This window comes from Bombina bombina, chromosome 2, assembly GCF_027579735.1.
Source record: "Bombina bombina isolate aBomBom1 chromosome 2, aBomBom1.pri, whole genome shotgun sequence".
Classification (NCBI taxonomy): Eukaryota; Metazoa; Chordata; class Amphibia; order Anura; family Bombinatoridae; genus Bombina; species Bombina bombina.
Genome location: NC_069500.1, coordinates 817,675,569 through 817,689,320, shown reverse-complemented (window position 1 = coordinate 817,689,320; position 13,752 = coordinate 817,675,569). Strand labels below are relative to the sequence as shown.

The 13,752-nt window shown below is 34.5% G+C and overlaps 1 protein-coding gene across 3 annotated transcripts in view; it reads left to right on the top strand.

Annotated features, from left to right (window-relative positions):
• Positions 1-13,752, top strand: part of LOC128649677 (mucin-17-like) — a 116,185-nt gene that overhangs the window by 97,195 nt on the left and 5,238 nt on the right. For all 3 annotated transcript variants that reach the window (XM_053703068.1, XM_053703067.1, XM_053703066.1), the window contains exons 26-32: positions 1,957-2,111; positions 3,786-3,853; positions 4,128-4,300; positions 6,342-6,529; positions 6,932-6,999; positions 9,183-9,331; positions 10,143-10,240. In XM_053703068.1, coding sequence (XP_053559043.1) covers positions 1,957-2,111; positions 3,786-3,853; positions 4,128-4,300; positions 6,342-6,529; positions 6,932-6,999; positions 9,183-9,331; positions 10,143-10,240 — 899 coding nt within the window. The remainder of the gene's footprint in view (positions 1-1,956; positions 2,112-3,785; positions 3,854-4,127; positions 4,301-6,341; positions 6,530-6,931; positions 7,000-9,182; positions 9,332-10,142; positions 10,241-13,752) is intronic.

The following is a 13,752-nucleotide window of genomic DNA, read 5'->3' as shown; positions in this document are numbered from 1 at the left end:
ACCGTGGAAGTGTGGGGGAGGTGTTTTTGAAAAAGGTTAGAAAGTTGGAGAGGATCCAAAGTGTGCAGATTTCTACAGGCGAGGGGGAGAAATAGGTTTAGCATGTACATTGAGATTATAGGTGAGCAGATGGTTGTCTGAGATGGGAAATGGGTGATAGGTGACATCAAAAAGGGAGCAGAGGTAGCAGAATACCAGATCGATAGAGTGTCCATCGAGGTGAGTAGGGAATAGGGGGGATTGTGATACACCAAAGGAGTTTGTGAGTGAGAGACGTTTAAAGGCAGCACGGGCAGATGGGTTATCAATGGGGATGTTGACGTCCTCTAGGATTAGAGCAGGTGTAATTGTAGAGAGAAAGTGAAAAAGCCAGGCAGCAAAGTTGTCAAGGAATTGGGAGGTTGGTCCAGGGGGGCGATAGATAACTGCCACTCTGAGGGAGATGGTGGAGAACAGGTGGATGCAGTGGACTTCAAAGGAGGAGAAGGAGAGAGATGGATGAGGATGCAGGTGCTGATAGGAGCCGGATGGGAGAGTAAGATTCAAACACCGCTACCATGTCTCTCACCTGGCTTAGGTGTGTGGTTAAATGGAGACCGCTGTGCGTGAGAGCAGCAATGGAAGCAGTGTCAGAAGAAGATAACCAGATTTCAGTAATTGCTAGATGATTGAAAGCGTTAGAAACAAACAGGTCGTGAACAGTTGTAAGTTTGTTACAGACAGAGCGAGCATTCCAGATGGCACAAGAAAAGAGAGGGATAAGCTCTATAAGCGCTATAGTTATATATATATATATATATATATATATATATATATATATATATAGTAAACAACTCTCTCTCACAAACAAGCTGTTTCCATATACCATGGTGCTTAATTTAATTACAAATGTATCCACAGAAAAGCAGCAGGAAGCACTCTCTGGATTTAAATCACTTTCAATGTTTACCCAGTGACGTTTTGGGGTAGTGCACCCCTTCCTCAGACTGAAGTGCTTCTATCTGCTTTTCTGTATATGTATGTATATATATATATATAGATAGATAGATAGATAGATAGATAGATAGATTGATAGATAGATCTAAATAATGAAAATTCTCACTCTAAACTTGTAAAGGAGCTAACCAAGGCCTATTTTGCATCCATTGTTACCAATTTATCTAAAAAAATTATATATATATATATATATATATATATATATATATATATATATATATATATGTTTTTTGCACCCAGGGCTGTACATGTTGCAGGGTCATAGGATGTGTACCCGGTCCGGCCTGAGAGTGCTGTCCGGCCTGAGAGTGCTGTCCCCTTTTCGTGTTTTGTATATGTCTGGGGAGATTACATAAGCCTGCGCACCCTTCATTTTTTCCCAGTTTGTTTGACTGTGAGCCTGTATTATGTGGCTGTTTAGGGACCCAGGTTTTGGAAGAGACCTTGATGTGGTACCTGGGCTTGTCCCATTTGGCCAGATGCGGTAACTAACTCTTCCATTGTTACTTTTTATCTTAGTTGTGAGCTTGTAAGTGAGTGCTGGACTTTTTCTATGTGCTATATTATCGTATATATTTTTTGTAATTTACCCATTTGGGACGTGCACCCAGACCTGACTGGGGTTAACTGCCTGTTGCTCTGTGAACGGTGCAGCTTCCTGAGAGTGCTGTTTTTGCACCCAGGGCTGTGCATGTTGCAGGGTCATAGGATGTGTACCCGGTTCAGCCTGAGAGTGCTGTTACCCTTTCATGTTTTGTATATATATATATATATATATATATATATATATATATATATATATACACACTGTAATGTATTTTGCATTACATTCATGTTTCTACTAATCTTTAAGTATGCATTTTCTCATAACCTTTGTCCTGCTTATTTCATATATTACTGTTCCAAGTGTAACACACTTGCAAGTTTTACAATATTGAAAATCTGTTTATGTTCTTTCAGCCACTACAACTGCTACCAGATCTACACAAATAGAATCCATTGGGCCGAAGAAATTCTTTCTTAACTTCACAATCACCAACCTCAACTTTGATTCTGACTTCCAGAACAAGAGTTCCAACAAGTACAAAAACAACAAAAATCTTCTAGACCAGTTGGTAAGGGCCACAATTACTAAACACTGGTGTACAGAATATTTTATTTCAGGCACCAACTCTACTTCTTAAAATCAGGTTGCTTTGTTTATTGCAACTGTGACATTACTCCCCAATGTTATCTGAAGATAGCATTTAATTTTAAACAAATATTTGATATAAAAATATATTTTGTTGGGCCTACAAAACATTAAAGGGATAGTAAACACCAACAATGTTATTGTTTAAAAAGATAGATAATTCTGTTATTTACTATTCCCCAGTTTTGCATAACCAGCACTGTTATAGAAATATACTTTTTACCTCTGTAATTACCTTGTATTTAAGCTTCTGCTGACTGCCTCCTTAACGCAGATCTTTTGACAGACTTGCACTTCCGGCAATTAGTGCTGACTCTTAAATAACTTAATGTGCATGAGCACAGTGTTAGCTATATGAAACACATGAACTAACACCCTCTAGCTGTGAAAAACTGTTAAATGCAGAGGCTGCCTTCAAGGGCTTAGAAATTAGCATATGAGCCTACCTAGGTTTAGCTTTTAACTAAGAATAACAAGAGAACAAAGCAAATTTGATGATAAAAGTAAATTAGAAAGTTGTTTAAAATTACATGAATCATGAAAGTTTAATTTGGCCTTTACTATCCCTTTAAGTAAAATATGTTTAAAATTGAATGGAGATAAGTACTGTTACTAATGTTCATTGAATGAAACATACTTCCTATTATCAAATAGTATTTTTAATGTGAATTGAAATAGCTTCCACTTTAGGCAAAAAAAAGTAGTCATTCTATTTTTAGGGCTCAGTAGTGAATAAAAAGACCTCACCTGTCCTTCAAAGGCTTCTAACATCTTGCCAAAAGAGTCCTACATTTTAAATTGCTATAAGACATTTTTATTAATATGTAATATTCCAGCAATTAACCAATATGTTATAATGGTGAAGACAATGATTTAATTACACCATGTTTTAATAAGAAATTTGATTTGAGATTTGTTTTGAAACTATTTTAGAGCCCAGCAATCAAACATTTGCCAGCATGGAAAGGGAGCACACAAAGTGTTTTTTTTTTTAGCATTAAATTATAATCTATGTGGTTCTCCTTCACATTCAGAACACTCCATAGCAAGATAAACCGCCCTCAAGGTAAAATTTGACTTTCTAAAATTCTTTGACGGACCCCACAGTAGTGATGATACCTCTTAAATCAGCTCTGCCGACTAGAGAGCTTTAGAGAATAAGGCCCTTAGGCTCCCTGCTCTGGTATGATTATTTAATGATTCATCAGTACTGCAAGGTCCTTCAAGCAGTTTTATAAAGGCAAATTTTCAGCTTAAGAGTTGTTTATTTCACTAAGCTGAGAATGAAGAAGTCACCTTCATTGCAATTTAATGCTTAAAACAAAACAAAAAAATACTGAGAAGGTTTTGATTTTCAGGCCCACAATTAAAATAATTTATTTTAATATTGGGGATCTTGTCTTATTTTAGCTATCCTATATTTTTAAAGTAAATAGATTATGAATTCTAAAAATATTTCATGTTTCTGTTTTATAATTAACATTCCAAAATGTTTCATTATTGGGTGAACATGAACAGTACAATATTAAAATAAAAATTCCAACAACTGTACATTTATCTCTTCTTGAATTGCATTTTTTTTCTTTTTATTCTTCAGCTGAACAAGCTTTTTGGCAACAGCGAGATAAAGAAAAACTTTATAAGCTGTGACATTACTGGATTCAGGTCAGTATTGCTCAATATAACTTAAAACTTTATAACAATAATTTAACTATCCAGGCATTCCCAAGATAAAATGTCTGTTTTGTCCTTTATTTGTAATATAGGCATATACAGTAAAGTCAAGTGAAAGGTACTCATATGGAAACAGTTAACAAACAGGGAAATTTTTATGCAACTGTGGTCGATAAAAATATGTTTTGTTTTCAGTGATCATATGACTTGCATATTCTGTTCTTTATTCTACATAGTGACTGTTAAATACCATACTTCCTTATAGGCCAACTCCTTCATCAGTTGACACCACTGCAGAATCAGTCTGTATCTTCAACGTAGATCTATTGGCCAAGGTTTTCAATGAGGACGATATATACAAAGCATTTATTAATATGACAGAAACTGGAACCGCACTGGGCAACTACACCCTGGATAGGAACAGCATCAAAGTTCAAAGTAAGTTTGGTACTTTAGCTATGCAAACTGATGTGTTAGTACAACTAGTCTATAAAGTTCACTGTGCATTGGAGAATCGGAAGGATCTTCTGTGTGTTTAAAGTTTCTGTCCATAATTCCTTTATTCATAGGAAATCAGGGCTGAAATCTTTATTTGTAAATATATTATACTTTGCTAAATCAGTGCATGAACACAAGATTTTAAGTTAAAAAGAACACTTGATTGCCCACATGACATCTTTTATATATTCTCAGTGGGGTCTATACCAATCTATTGGAAAAGCTGTGTGTAGTACGATAGGTTTTCTTGAGGGTTACAAATTAAAGTCCTTTCTGGTTTATCAGAAAATTCAATTTTTGCTTTCTACTTTTTGTAAGATTTGCCATCACAAAAACTTTCCAGATACGTTGAGCTCCATTTATGAAGGTGTAGGTGGACAAGGCTCCCAGACAGGGATGCGGTTTCCAGTTAAGATTGCACAAGTACTCTCTGCAATTCTGCCTAATTGTTTGCTTGAGAGCAGGGCTTGTCAACCAGACTGGTCAAATTATATGTTCTTGAGAAGAACATATTTGTCAGTAACCAGACTTTGTGTGCCTTTACTTAAAGGGCAGGGCACTTATGCAACCCATACTTCTGATTCCATCATCTTAATTGAAATACCTGACTCCAAATAACTTTTGGAGAAGTGGTTAACACAGAGGTTCACTTACTTTTTCCAGCCTGCACTGTGAATGATTACTGAATATCTTCAATAAGATATTGTAAAGTCCAACTGTTTGTGTGTTATTAGTTTAGTCGGATTGTGTTTGTCTGTAATCGTGATGATCAGACCACATTTTATGAGTAATGGATGCAGAAATCCAGGTCATGCCAAAGGGTTCACAAACTTTTTCTTGCAACTGTATATAAAAATGTTAATTAGAAAATTGCACAAAATATTATAAAATAATAGCTCAGGTGTCGTGAATTAGTATTATTTGGAACAACAAAAATGAATTCAAACACACTAAGCTTCAATAAATAAAGAATAAATTAGTCTCTATGTTTTACTTTGCATTGCTTTTGTATATTAAGTTTATTTTTTTGATCTGCAGAAACCCCCCAAAAAAGTACACTCTCTTTTTCTTACTGATTTTTCTACGTTTTCCACATCCAAATGTCTGAAATACAGATGTGACTAGACTATCACAATTGTACCTTAGAAAACTAAATGTTTTACAGCGCACCCGATCATGCCAATCAACTAAATGCAGTGAACTCTCGCTCTGGGTAAAGCCGCCAGCTACTTTGCCCAGTGCAGGAGCACGCTGTATTTATTTTAAAACGCAAATTGGGCACATTGTGATTTCTGAACATCCTCGCTCGGGGTGATTAGTCAAATGAGAGAAGTGGGCTGCATTACACACTCGCATCAGCGTGTAATAGTACATAATGGCCCCAGACATACAGGGTACAATGCCTGCTCATTGTAAAGCCGTGCAGACAGGTTCTCAAGTTGAGAACCTTGGCCGCGCAGCTATTAGTAAATAGGGCCCGTTATGTGCAGAATTATGTGATATTATGTAACATTTATTCCTAACTTGTCCCTTGTCACACAACCCACCACTGACTTTCTGAGAAGGTGTGGTGTTAGAATGCTGGTGCACAGGGTACTCACATTTTTGCTAATGGATGTATATTACAAAAATGTTAAAACTTTAAATGTATTCATGCACATTTCAACTTGACCATTAAGTTACATTAATTAAATCAAATAGACGGATTGCTAATGATTAGAATGTCGTAGTAAAGGAAGCCAAGAACCACATGAGTTGAATACTGGGTTTTTATGAATTGAAATATACAATATCTGTAAATATACTTTGTACTATCCTATTGTCCTGCAATATAGAGCCGGTTTTATGTTTTTATCATTAGTCAAATGTTCCCACGTTGTATTTAAAACATTTTTTGTGTATGTGCTATGTTAATAAACAGACAGTACTTTTATTATTGGGCCTTCAAAAACAGCAGCCTCATTTTTTATTTTCTATCCAGATTATATACAGGAGGAAATAACTACTACAACAACTACAACTACCACCACTTCCACCACTACAACTACCACCACTCCAGCCATCTTAACCACAGACAGGAATTTTGGTGTCGGATACACAATTTACAATAACTTTGTGCCCAGCGACAAAGAGGGACAGGAAAAGCTGAAGAAGCGGATAGAAGATGAGGTTAGTGGTTGTATTTAGATGGTTGCATGAATGGTGGCATCCATATTTGAATGACACTAGTTTAAAAACTATTTACTTCCTATACGCATCCCTTTAATTCCATTTATTCTTTCATATAATGCACCCTAATGCTTCCTCCTATTGCTTCTCATAACACATCAAATCAACTCCTGTTTATCTGTATAACCAGGAGCATCGGGAGGGCAGAGAATGGCTCATATTGATGTCAATAAGTGACCATTTTTAAAATGATGTGCAGCTCATGTGTGCAACAAGCATCTCTTACCTGCTGCAATTTATTTTGTTTAGGGAATTATGTTTGTCCACCTGTGAAAACATTTCTGTAGTTACCCATGTTTATAACTACTAAATCTAAGCCCCTATAATATTATTTTTTTACAGATGAATAAATTATATAGGAACAGTCCCCTTGCAAAGAAGTTCAAATACTGCACTTTGTCATCGATGAGGTATGATACGTTATAAGGGTAAATTAATCAGTGAATGAACGATTGGTGCAAGAAAAGATGTGAAAAACAATAAATACAAAAGAGAAAAGGAGATGGAAGTTTGGAAGAAAGTCTTGTGTAATAAATGAGTGAGAAAAGTGTATGAGAAAAAGGAGACGGTAGAGTGCATGGTCAGCTATTGTATATAAAAGTTAATTGAACTGATTAGAGAAAAAGAGAGAGGTAAAGAGGGAGAGACAAACTGTGGAGAAAGAGAAAGTAAAAGGGTTAGGTGGAACAGAGAGAGAGAGAGAGATATTTTTTATATATATATAGAGCAGGTATCCTCAAACTTGGCCCTCCAGAGGTTTTGGAACTACATTTCCCATGATACTTAGCCAGCTGATATGCTGGCTAAACATCATGGGAAATGTAGTTTCAAAACCTCTGGAGGGCCAAGTTTAAGGATGTCTGATATAGAGATAGAGATTATAGAGGAGATAGATATTATAGGAGAGAGAGAGAAATAATATTGAGATAGTGATTATAAAATAGAGAGAGAAAGAGAAAAGACAAAGGGCCTAATGATCTAAAGTTTGCCAGATAAGACGTGATTTTTCTCACAGGGGCTGCTCTGGTGGATAGGGATGTGCGAATGTGGTGAACGTGCGATTTGCTTGGTAAAATGAATAGTCCTGTGGACATTCGTTTGTGCAATCAAATTTAAATAAGAATGAATATCCATTAAAATTCGGTAATCAGATGTTCATAATAAGGTCGAATATCCACATTCGAAATTTTGAATGTAACATTTAATTGAACAAATACTATCAGAAGTTCAATAGTTCATGTGGTAGGGAATTTAGTAAATTGATACATAATAGATACAAATATATCAATTACATTTTTTTCTATTCCGAATATTGCATAATTCGAATATTACATTTAAAGAGAGTATTAGAAATACTATTACAAATATATCAATTCAAATTTTTCTTATTCGAATATTGCATAATTGGATTCAAATATGCAATATTTAAATTAGAAAATTTCAAATTGAATATTACATTTAAATATAGCATTAAAAAGACTATTACATTAAACAAGTGTTAGAAAATTGTACAGATATTCGAAATTCAAAACGAATAAATGTGTTAATTCGTTTAATTTCTTTAAATGTTGCCAAACATTCGCCCATCCCTACTGGTGGAATGTTCATAAAAAGGGGCAGTCCCTGTTATTGGTCAGATGTCTCCTATTGAAAGTAATGTAGCTCACTGGAAATTGCCTATATTTTCATATGCATTTTTGCTATTAGGGTTATAAGTATTTTAAATGTGTTTTGAGAAAAGCTCACCACCTTTTAGTTTGTGAGAAAAAAACTGATATCTGAAGTGGGAAAATCTTTATAGAAAAACACTGGGATTAGAGAGACAAATTTCATAAACCCCCATGTTCAGCCTATTTTACCTATAAACAACAATTACACTTTGTATTTTTTAATTATAAGTTCGAATTTCTGTGTGTTTTTGCACATCCAGTGTACTTATAAATTATGATTTACGCTGTGCATATTTAATACAATTTATTCCTGTGTTATTTACATATTTTTTTTTATTTTTTTTATAAAATACGATTTATGTTAAAGATTTTTTTTACAATTTTTGATGCACCTTAACGATACAATCTTTTTTCCTGCATATTTATGTATGAATGGTTCAATTATTAATTTTGTAATATTTTTTAAATATGAATTTTATTGCGCACTTTTGTATTGTCCACATCTCCTCCCCATAAGAAAATGCTGTATATACCCCTTAGCGAGACACACTGTTTTCAGGGTAAAAAGCGGGTTTAGATCATTCCACTAAGGAACTAGAGGCACTGGTGAGTATTCCTTACTAATCTCGCCAGCTTTAGATCATTGGGCCCAAAAAAAGAGAATGCAAAACATTATTGTGAAAGAAAACTTTAGAGAGAAAAGTACGAAAGAAGAATTAATAAAAACAAAAATGGTTTTACGATTTGATTGATATAAGAGAAAGAACACAAAATGGTATCTGCATGTTTGAACTGTGTATTAGTAAATTAGTAAATTAAAATGGCCATAGCTTTCCAAATGACTTTCCTCGAACATAAAAATTTCAGTTGAAACTGGGATTTTACCTGCCGTTAATGACGTTATGTCTGGCTTTTCCTGTCAGGAATGGATCAATTTTAGCTTCTTGCAACTGTTACTTTGAAGATGATCCCATTATAAGTAAAGCAAGTGTGGAGTCAGCATTTATCAATGGAACCACCACAGGAAAATTACTAGGTGCCGACTTTCAGCTGAAGGACATTGTTGTCACAGGTAAATAACCTTAACTTACTTATGACTAGAATTATAACAATTTGACATTTATAAAAATATCTCAGAGAAGATGATATATCCTTTGTTATACTATGATTCAGGTAGTGTAGAGATCTGAGTTATTAATATACAGATATAACAACAACAAAAAAATAGCCACAAATCCACTGCTGGATGATTACAATTAAAGGGACATGTTACCTATTCACTAAATTATTTAAAGGGATATGGCATATTTGTTAGAAGTGGATTTGAAAATATTTAATAGTAAAGTCCATTAAACTGAGAAAGGAAAATAAAGTGACTGTGCCTGCACATTCCAGATGCACGCCCCTTTGTAAGTCCCAGGACTAGCATCCTGATTGGATACTTTAAGTTCCTTTACAATGGGATGTGGCTATAGAAGAAATTTTGAGATATATATTTGTAGCTTTTGTTATGTAGATTTAAGAAGTGAATGAGTAAGAAATCAAGTGTTTCCCTTTATTTGTGGATTAGTAACTTTCTCACCTTACTAGTAATGTAACTATGGTTTACCAGTTGTGCCTAAATATTTTCCACTCTGTGGGGTTAGTTTCTTTATTCTTCTGAATAATAAAAGCAAAGAAACCAGGTTCAGTGCAGAGAGAAAATATATAATATTTCATTTAGAAAGGATATTGCAAAAACATAATGCATTATAAGGTGCAATGATATTTGGACGAGCTGAACCCTGATAAAATAGAAGTCTTTTAAGGAGCAGATCACAATATTCCTAAATATACGAAACCATTAAATCTTATTTATGTATTTTTTATTTACTTATTTGCAGAAGTAACAACGAATAGGGAGCTACCATTCTGGGCCATAATTATAATTTGCCTGGCAGTTCTGCTGACATTTGCACTGCTCTTCGTCCTTTGCTTTTTGGTAAGTTGAAAGAAAACACGTTACAACAAATGAATTAATCTATTGATGGCTTCCTGCAGTTTTCATTTATGTGCATTACAGAGACATTAAACTAAAAAACAAACAAACATAAAAAAAATACAGTCATACATATTAAATCGTAGCAATAACACATTTTTGCTAAATAAAAAAAGCTATTTAAATTGACAGTGGATCTAACAGGAAATACATGTTTGTGAACAACTGATCGCTTTTTTTTTAAATCAAGTAATGGAAAACCCATTTTTCAAACAACTAAACAATGTTAAAATGGATAGAAAAGGGATATAAAGGTCAAATTTTAGCAATATACTCCCAAAAACAAAAATGCTTCTACTAAAACTGTTTTTCAGCCCTATACGCACAAATGCTGTGAGTGCCCATTCACCAGTAATCAAGCTCAGAGAGCTGGGGGGGGGGGGGTGTAATTGTGCATTTGAGGACTTAAAGGGATATGAAACCCAAAATGCTTTTTTCATGATTTATATAGAGCATGCCATTTTACACAACTTTCCAATTTACTACTATTATCCAATTTGCTTTGTTTTCTTGCAATCCTTTGTTGAAAAGCATACCTAGGTAGGCTCAGGACCAGCAAAGCACTACTGGAAGCTAGCAAGTGATTGTTGGCTGCACATATGTGCCTTTCGTCATTGGCTTACTTGTTGTGTTCAGCTCACTCCCAGTAGTGCATTGCTGCTCCATCAACAAAGGATACAAAAAGAACAAAGCAAAATAAATTGAAAAGTTGTTTAAAACTGTAGGCTCTACTTGAATCATGAAAGAAAACATTTGGGTTTTATGTCCCTTTTAACGACCACTACATACCCTGTATGTGGCTGGTCATTCAAGGATTGTCTTCTTATAATACCCTCCCGCCTGCTGGCTTCCTAAGAAAACAACCTCCATAGAAAGACCAGCGACGTACAGGGTAAGTTTCTGGTCATTAAGGGGTTAATTTGTGTCATACAAGCCACTGCGGACTCTGAGAAGGTGTGGATTTTGAATACTGGTGTACAGGTACTCACAGCATATGCGCGTATGCAGCTGACAAACAGTAATATCTTATGCTAGAAGCGTTTTTTGAAATAAAGTTAGCTGTAAAAATACTCTTGTTCAAATTTAAATGCACCCTTTTTATTTTTTACCTCTCTATCCCTTTACAGGATATCCCAGTGCAACAATTACATGCTATAATTAATTAAAATATTTATATATATATATATATATATATATATATATATATATATATATATATATATATATATATATATAATATATTAATTAAAATAATTACAGCATGTGCTTTTTGCAGTATTGGCACAATGGTGTTAGACATATACATTCTCTGTGGGAATTATACGGCATCAATCCTTTTTCTGTTAAAGGGACAGTCTACACCAGAATTTGTATTGTTTTAAAAGATAGATAATCCCTTTACTACCCATTCCCCAGTTTTGCATAACCAACACAGTTATATTTAAATACTTTTTACCTCTGTGATTATCTTGTATCTAAGCCTCTGCAAACTGCCCCTTTATTTCAGTTCTTTTGACAGACTTGCAGTTTAGCCAATCAGTGCTGGCTCCCAGATAACTTCATGTGCATGAGCTCAATGTTATCTATATGAAACACATGAACTAATGCCCTCTAGTGGTGAAAAACTGTTAAAATGCATTCTGAAAAGAGGCGGCCTTCAAGGTCTAAGAAATTAGCATATGAACCTTCTAGGTTAAGCTTTCAACTAAGAATACCAAGAGAACAAAGCAAAATTGGTGATAAAAGTAAATTGGAAAATTGTTTAAAATTGCATGCCCTATCTGAATCATGAAAGTTTATTTTGGACTAGACTGGCCCTTTAAGTCTGACATGTAAAATCCTACAAGGTTTGTAACTCTCTAGCAGAACACACATAGAAAACTAATCAGAAGCAGTAACGACTCACCAATAACAATCTGTTTTCTGCTCTGGAGTTATGCACAGCACAAAAAAGTAATCAGGAAGTTTAAATGCATTTACTGAGCAAAACAAATACATTTGACAAATATATCACATAAGTAAAAAAGAAATTAAAAGGTATTTTAGCAATATATTGTACTTCTTAAAATGGACATTAAAGTGACATTTGTATTTCATGTAAATGCAGCATTAAAAAAACAAACAAATTGTGGTATCTATTCTGTATTTCTACAGATTTCTTTAGTTCTAAATAATGTCTCCTTCCAAATAATCCCTCCCAATGTGTTACATAAACAACTTCAGCTTCTGATACTGAAGTAAGCACAGTGTTTGTGATTGTTGCCCCTTTGTATGCACAGCAAGTACCTCCATATCAAGTGTATGTATTGTCATTGGTACTTACTGTGCACACTTCTAGGCAAAATGAACAAGCAGAACTCAGGAGTTGACTAAAGGGAATTAAAGGGACATGAAACCCACATTTTTTCTTTCATGATTTAGAATGCAATTTTAAACATCTTTCTAATTTACTTCTATTATCTAATTTGTTTTATTCTCTTGATATTCTTTGCTGAAAAGCATATCTAGATATGCTCAGTAGCTGCTGATTGGTTGCTGCACATAGAAGCCTCGTGTGATTGGCTCACCCATGTCCATTGCTTTTTCTTCAACTAAGGATATCTAAAAAAATGAAGCAAAATAAATAATAGAAGTAAATTGTAATGTTGTTTAAATTTGTATTCTCTATCTGAATCATGAAAGAAAGATTTTGGGTTTAGTGGCCCTTTAAGTAAAATGGGTCTCTTTTAGAAATGAAAAGGCTTCAAAGCTAATAATAATGAAAATGAATACAGAATGTGTACAGCACTTTTTCATGCTGCATCTATTAAATAATACAATCAAAATAACCCTTGTGACAGAAAGCCTAGAAACAGTCAAAAAGCAAGTCTGAATTATTTGTTTCCCAGTACTGATTGCACCCCAAAAAAACATTGCCTGTGGGAAGTTTGGGCAAATTATAAATTGTGTTCTGGGTCTCTGGATTGGTGTAATTTTTAAGCAGGGTAGTCTAATACTCAAACAGCCATGAAAGCTGATTATAGTCCAGGCCAGCTTTTGCACTAGCAGCCAATTAACCATTGGTGGGTCACATGTTTCTAGCACACAGGCTTTAAAAAATAAGCTTGCCTTAGGCCAGAAGGATTCAGACATGATTTTGTCTAGTGCCTAAAATTGCTGCTAAGAGGAATTGCTTGTGTCTAAAGATAGTGTTTACTAAAGACCTATGTCACAGCCTGTAAGGCAGTCATTTAAAGACTAGTTTGGTTTTAGGAAACTACATTCCATGAATACTTGTCTACAGAATTTGGCCACTATTTAAGCTTTCATGGGCAAAAACAACCCCTGAAGCACTGAAAATGATTTTTTGTTTGTTTTTTTACATTATATTTTCACTGGCATACTTTGGTCCTGGCAAGAACTAATCCTTTTATTAGTGTGGTTAGAGAAAGGGTTGACCAATTAAATGAAATGTA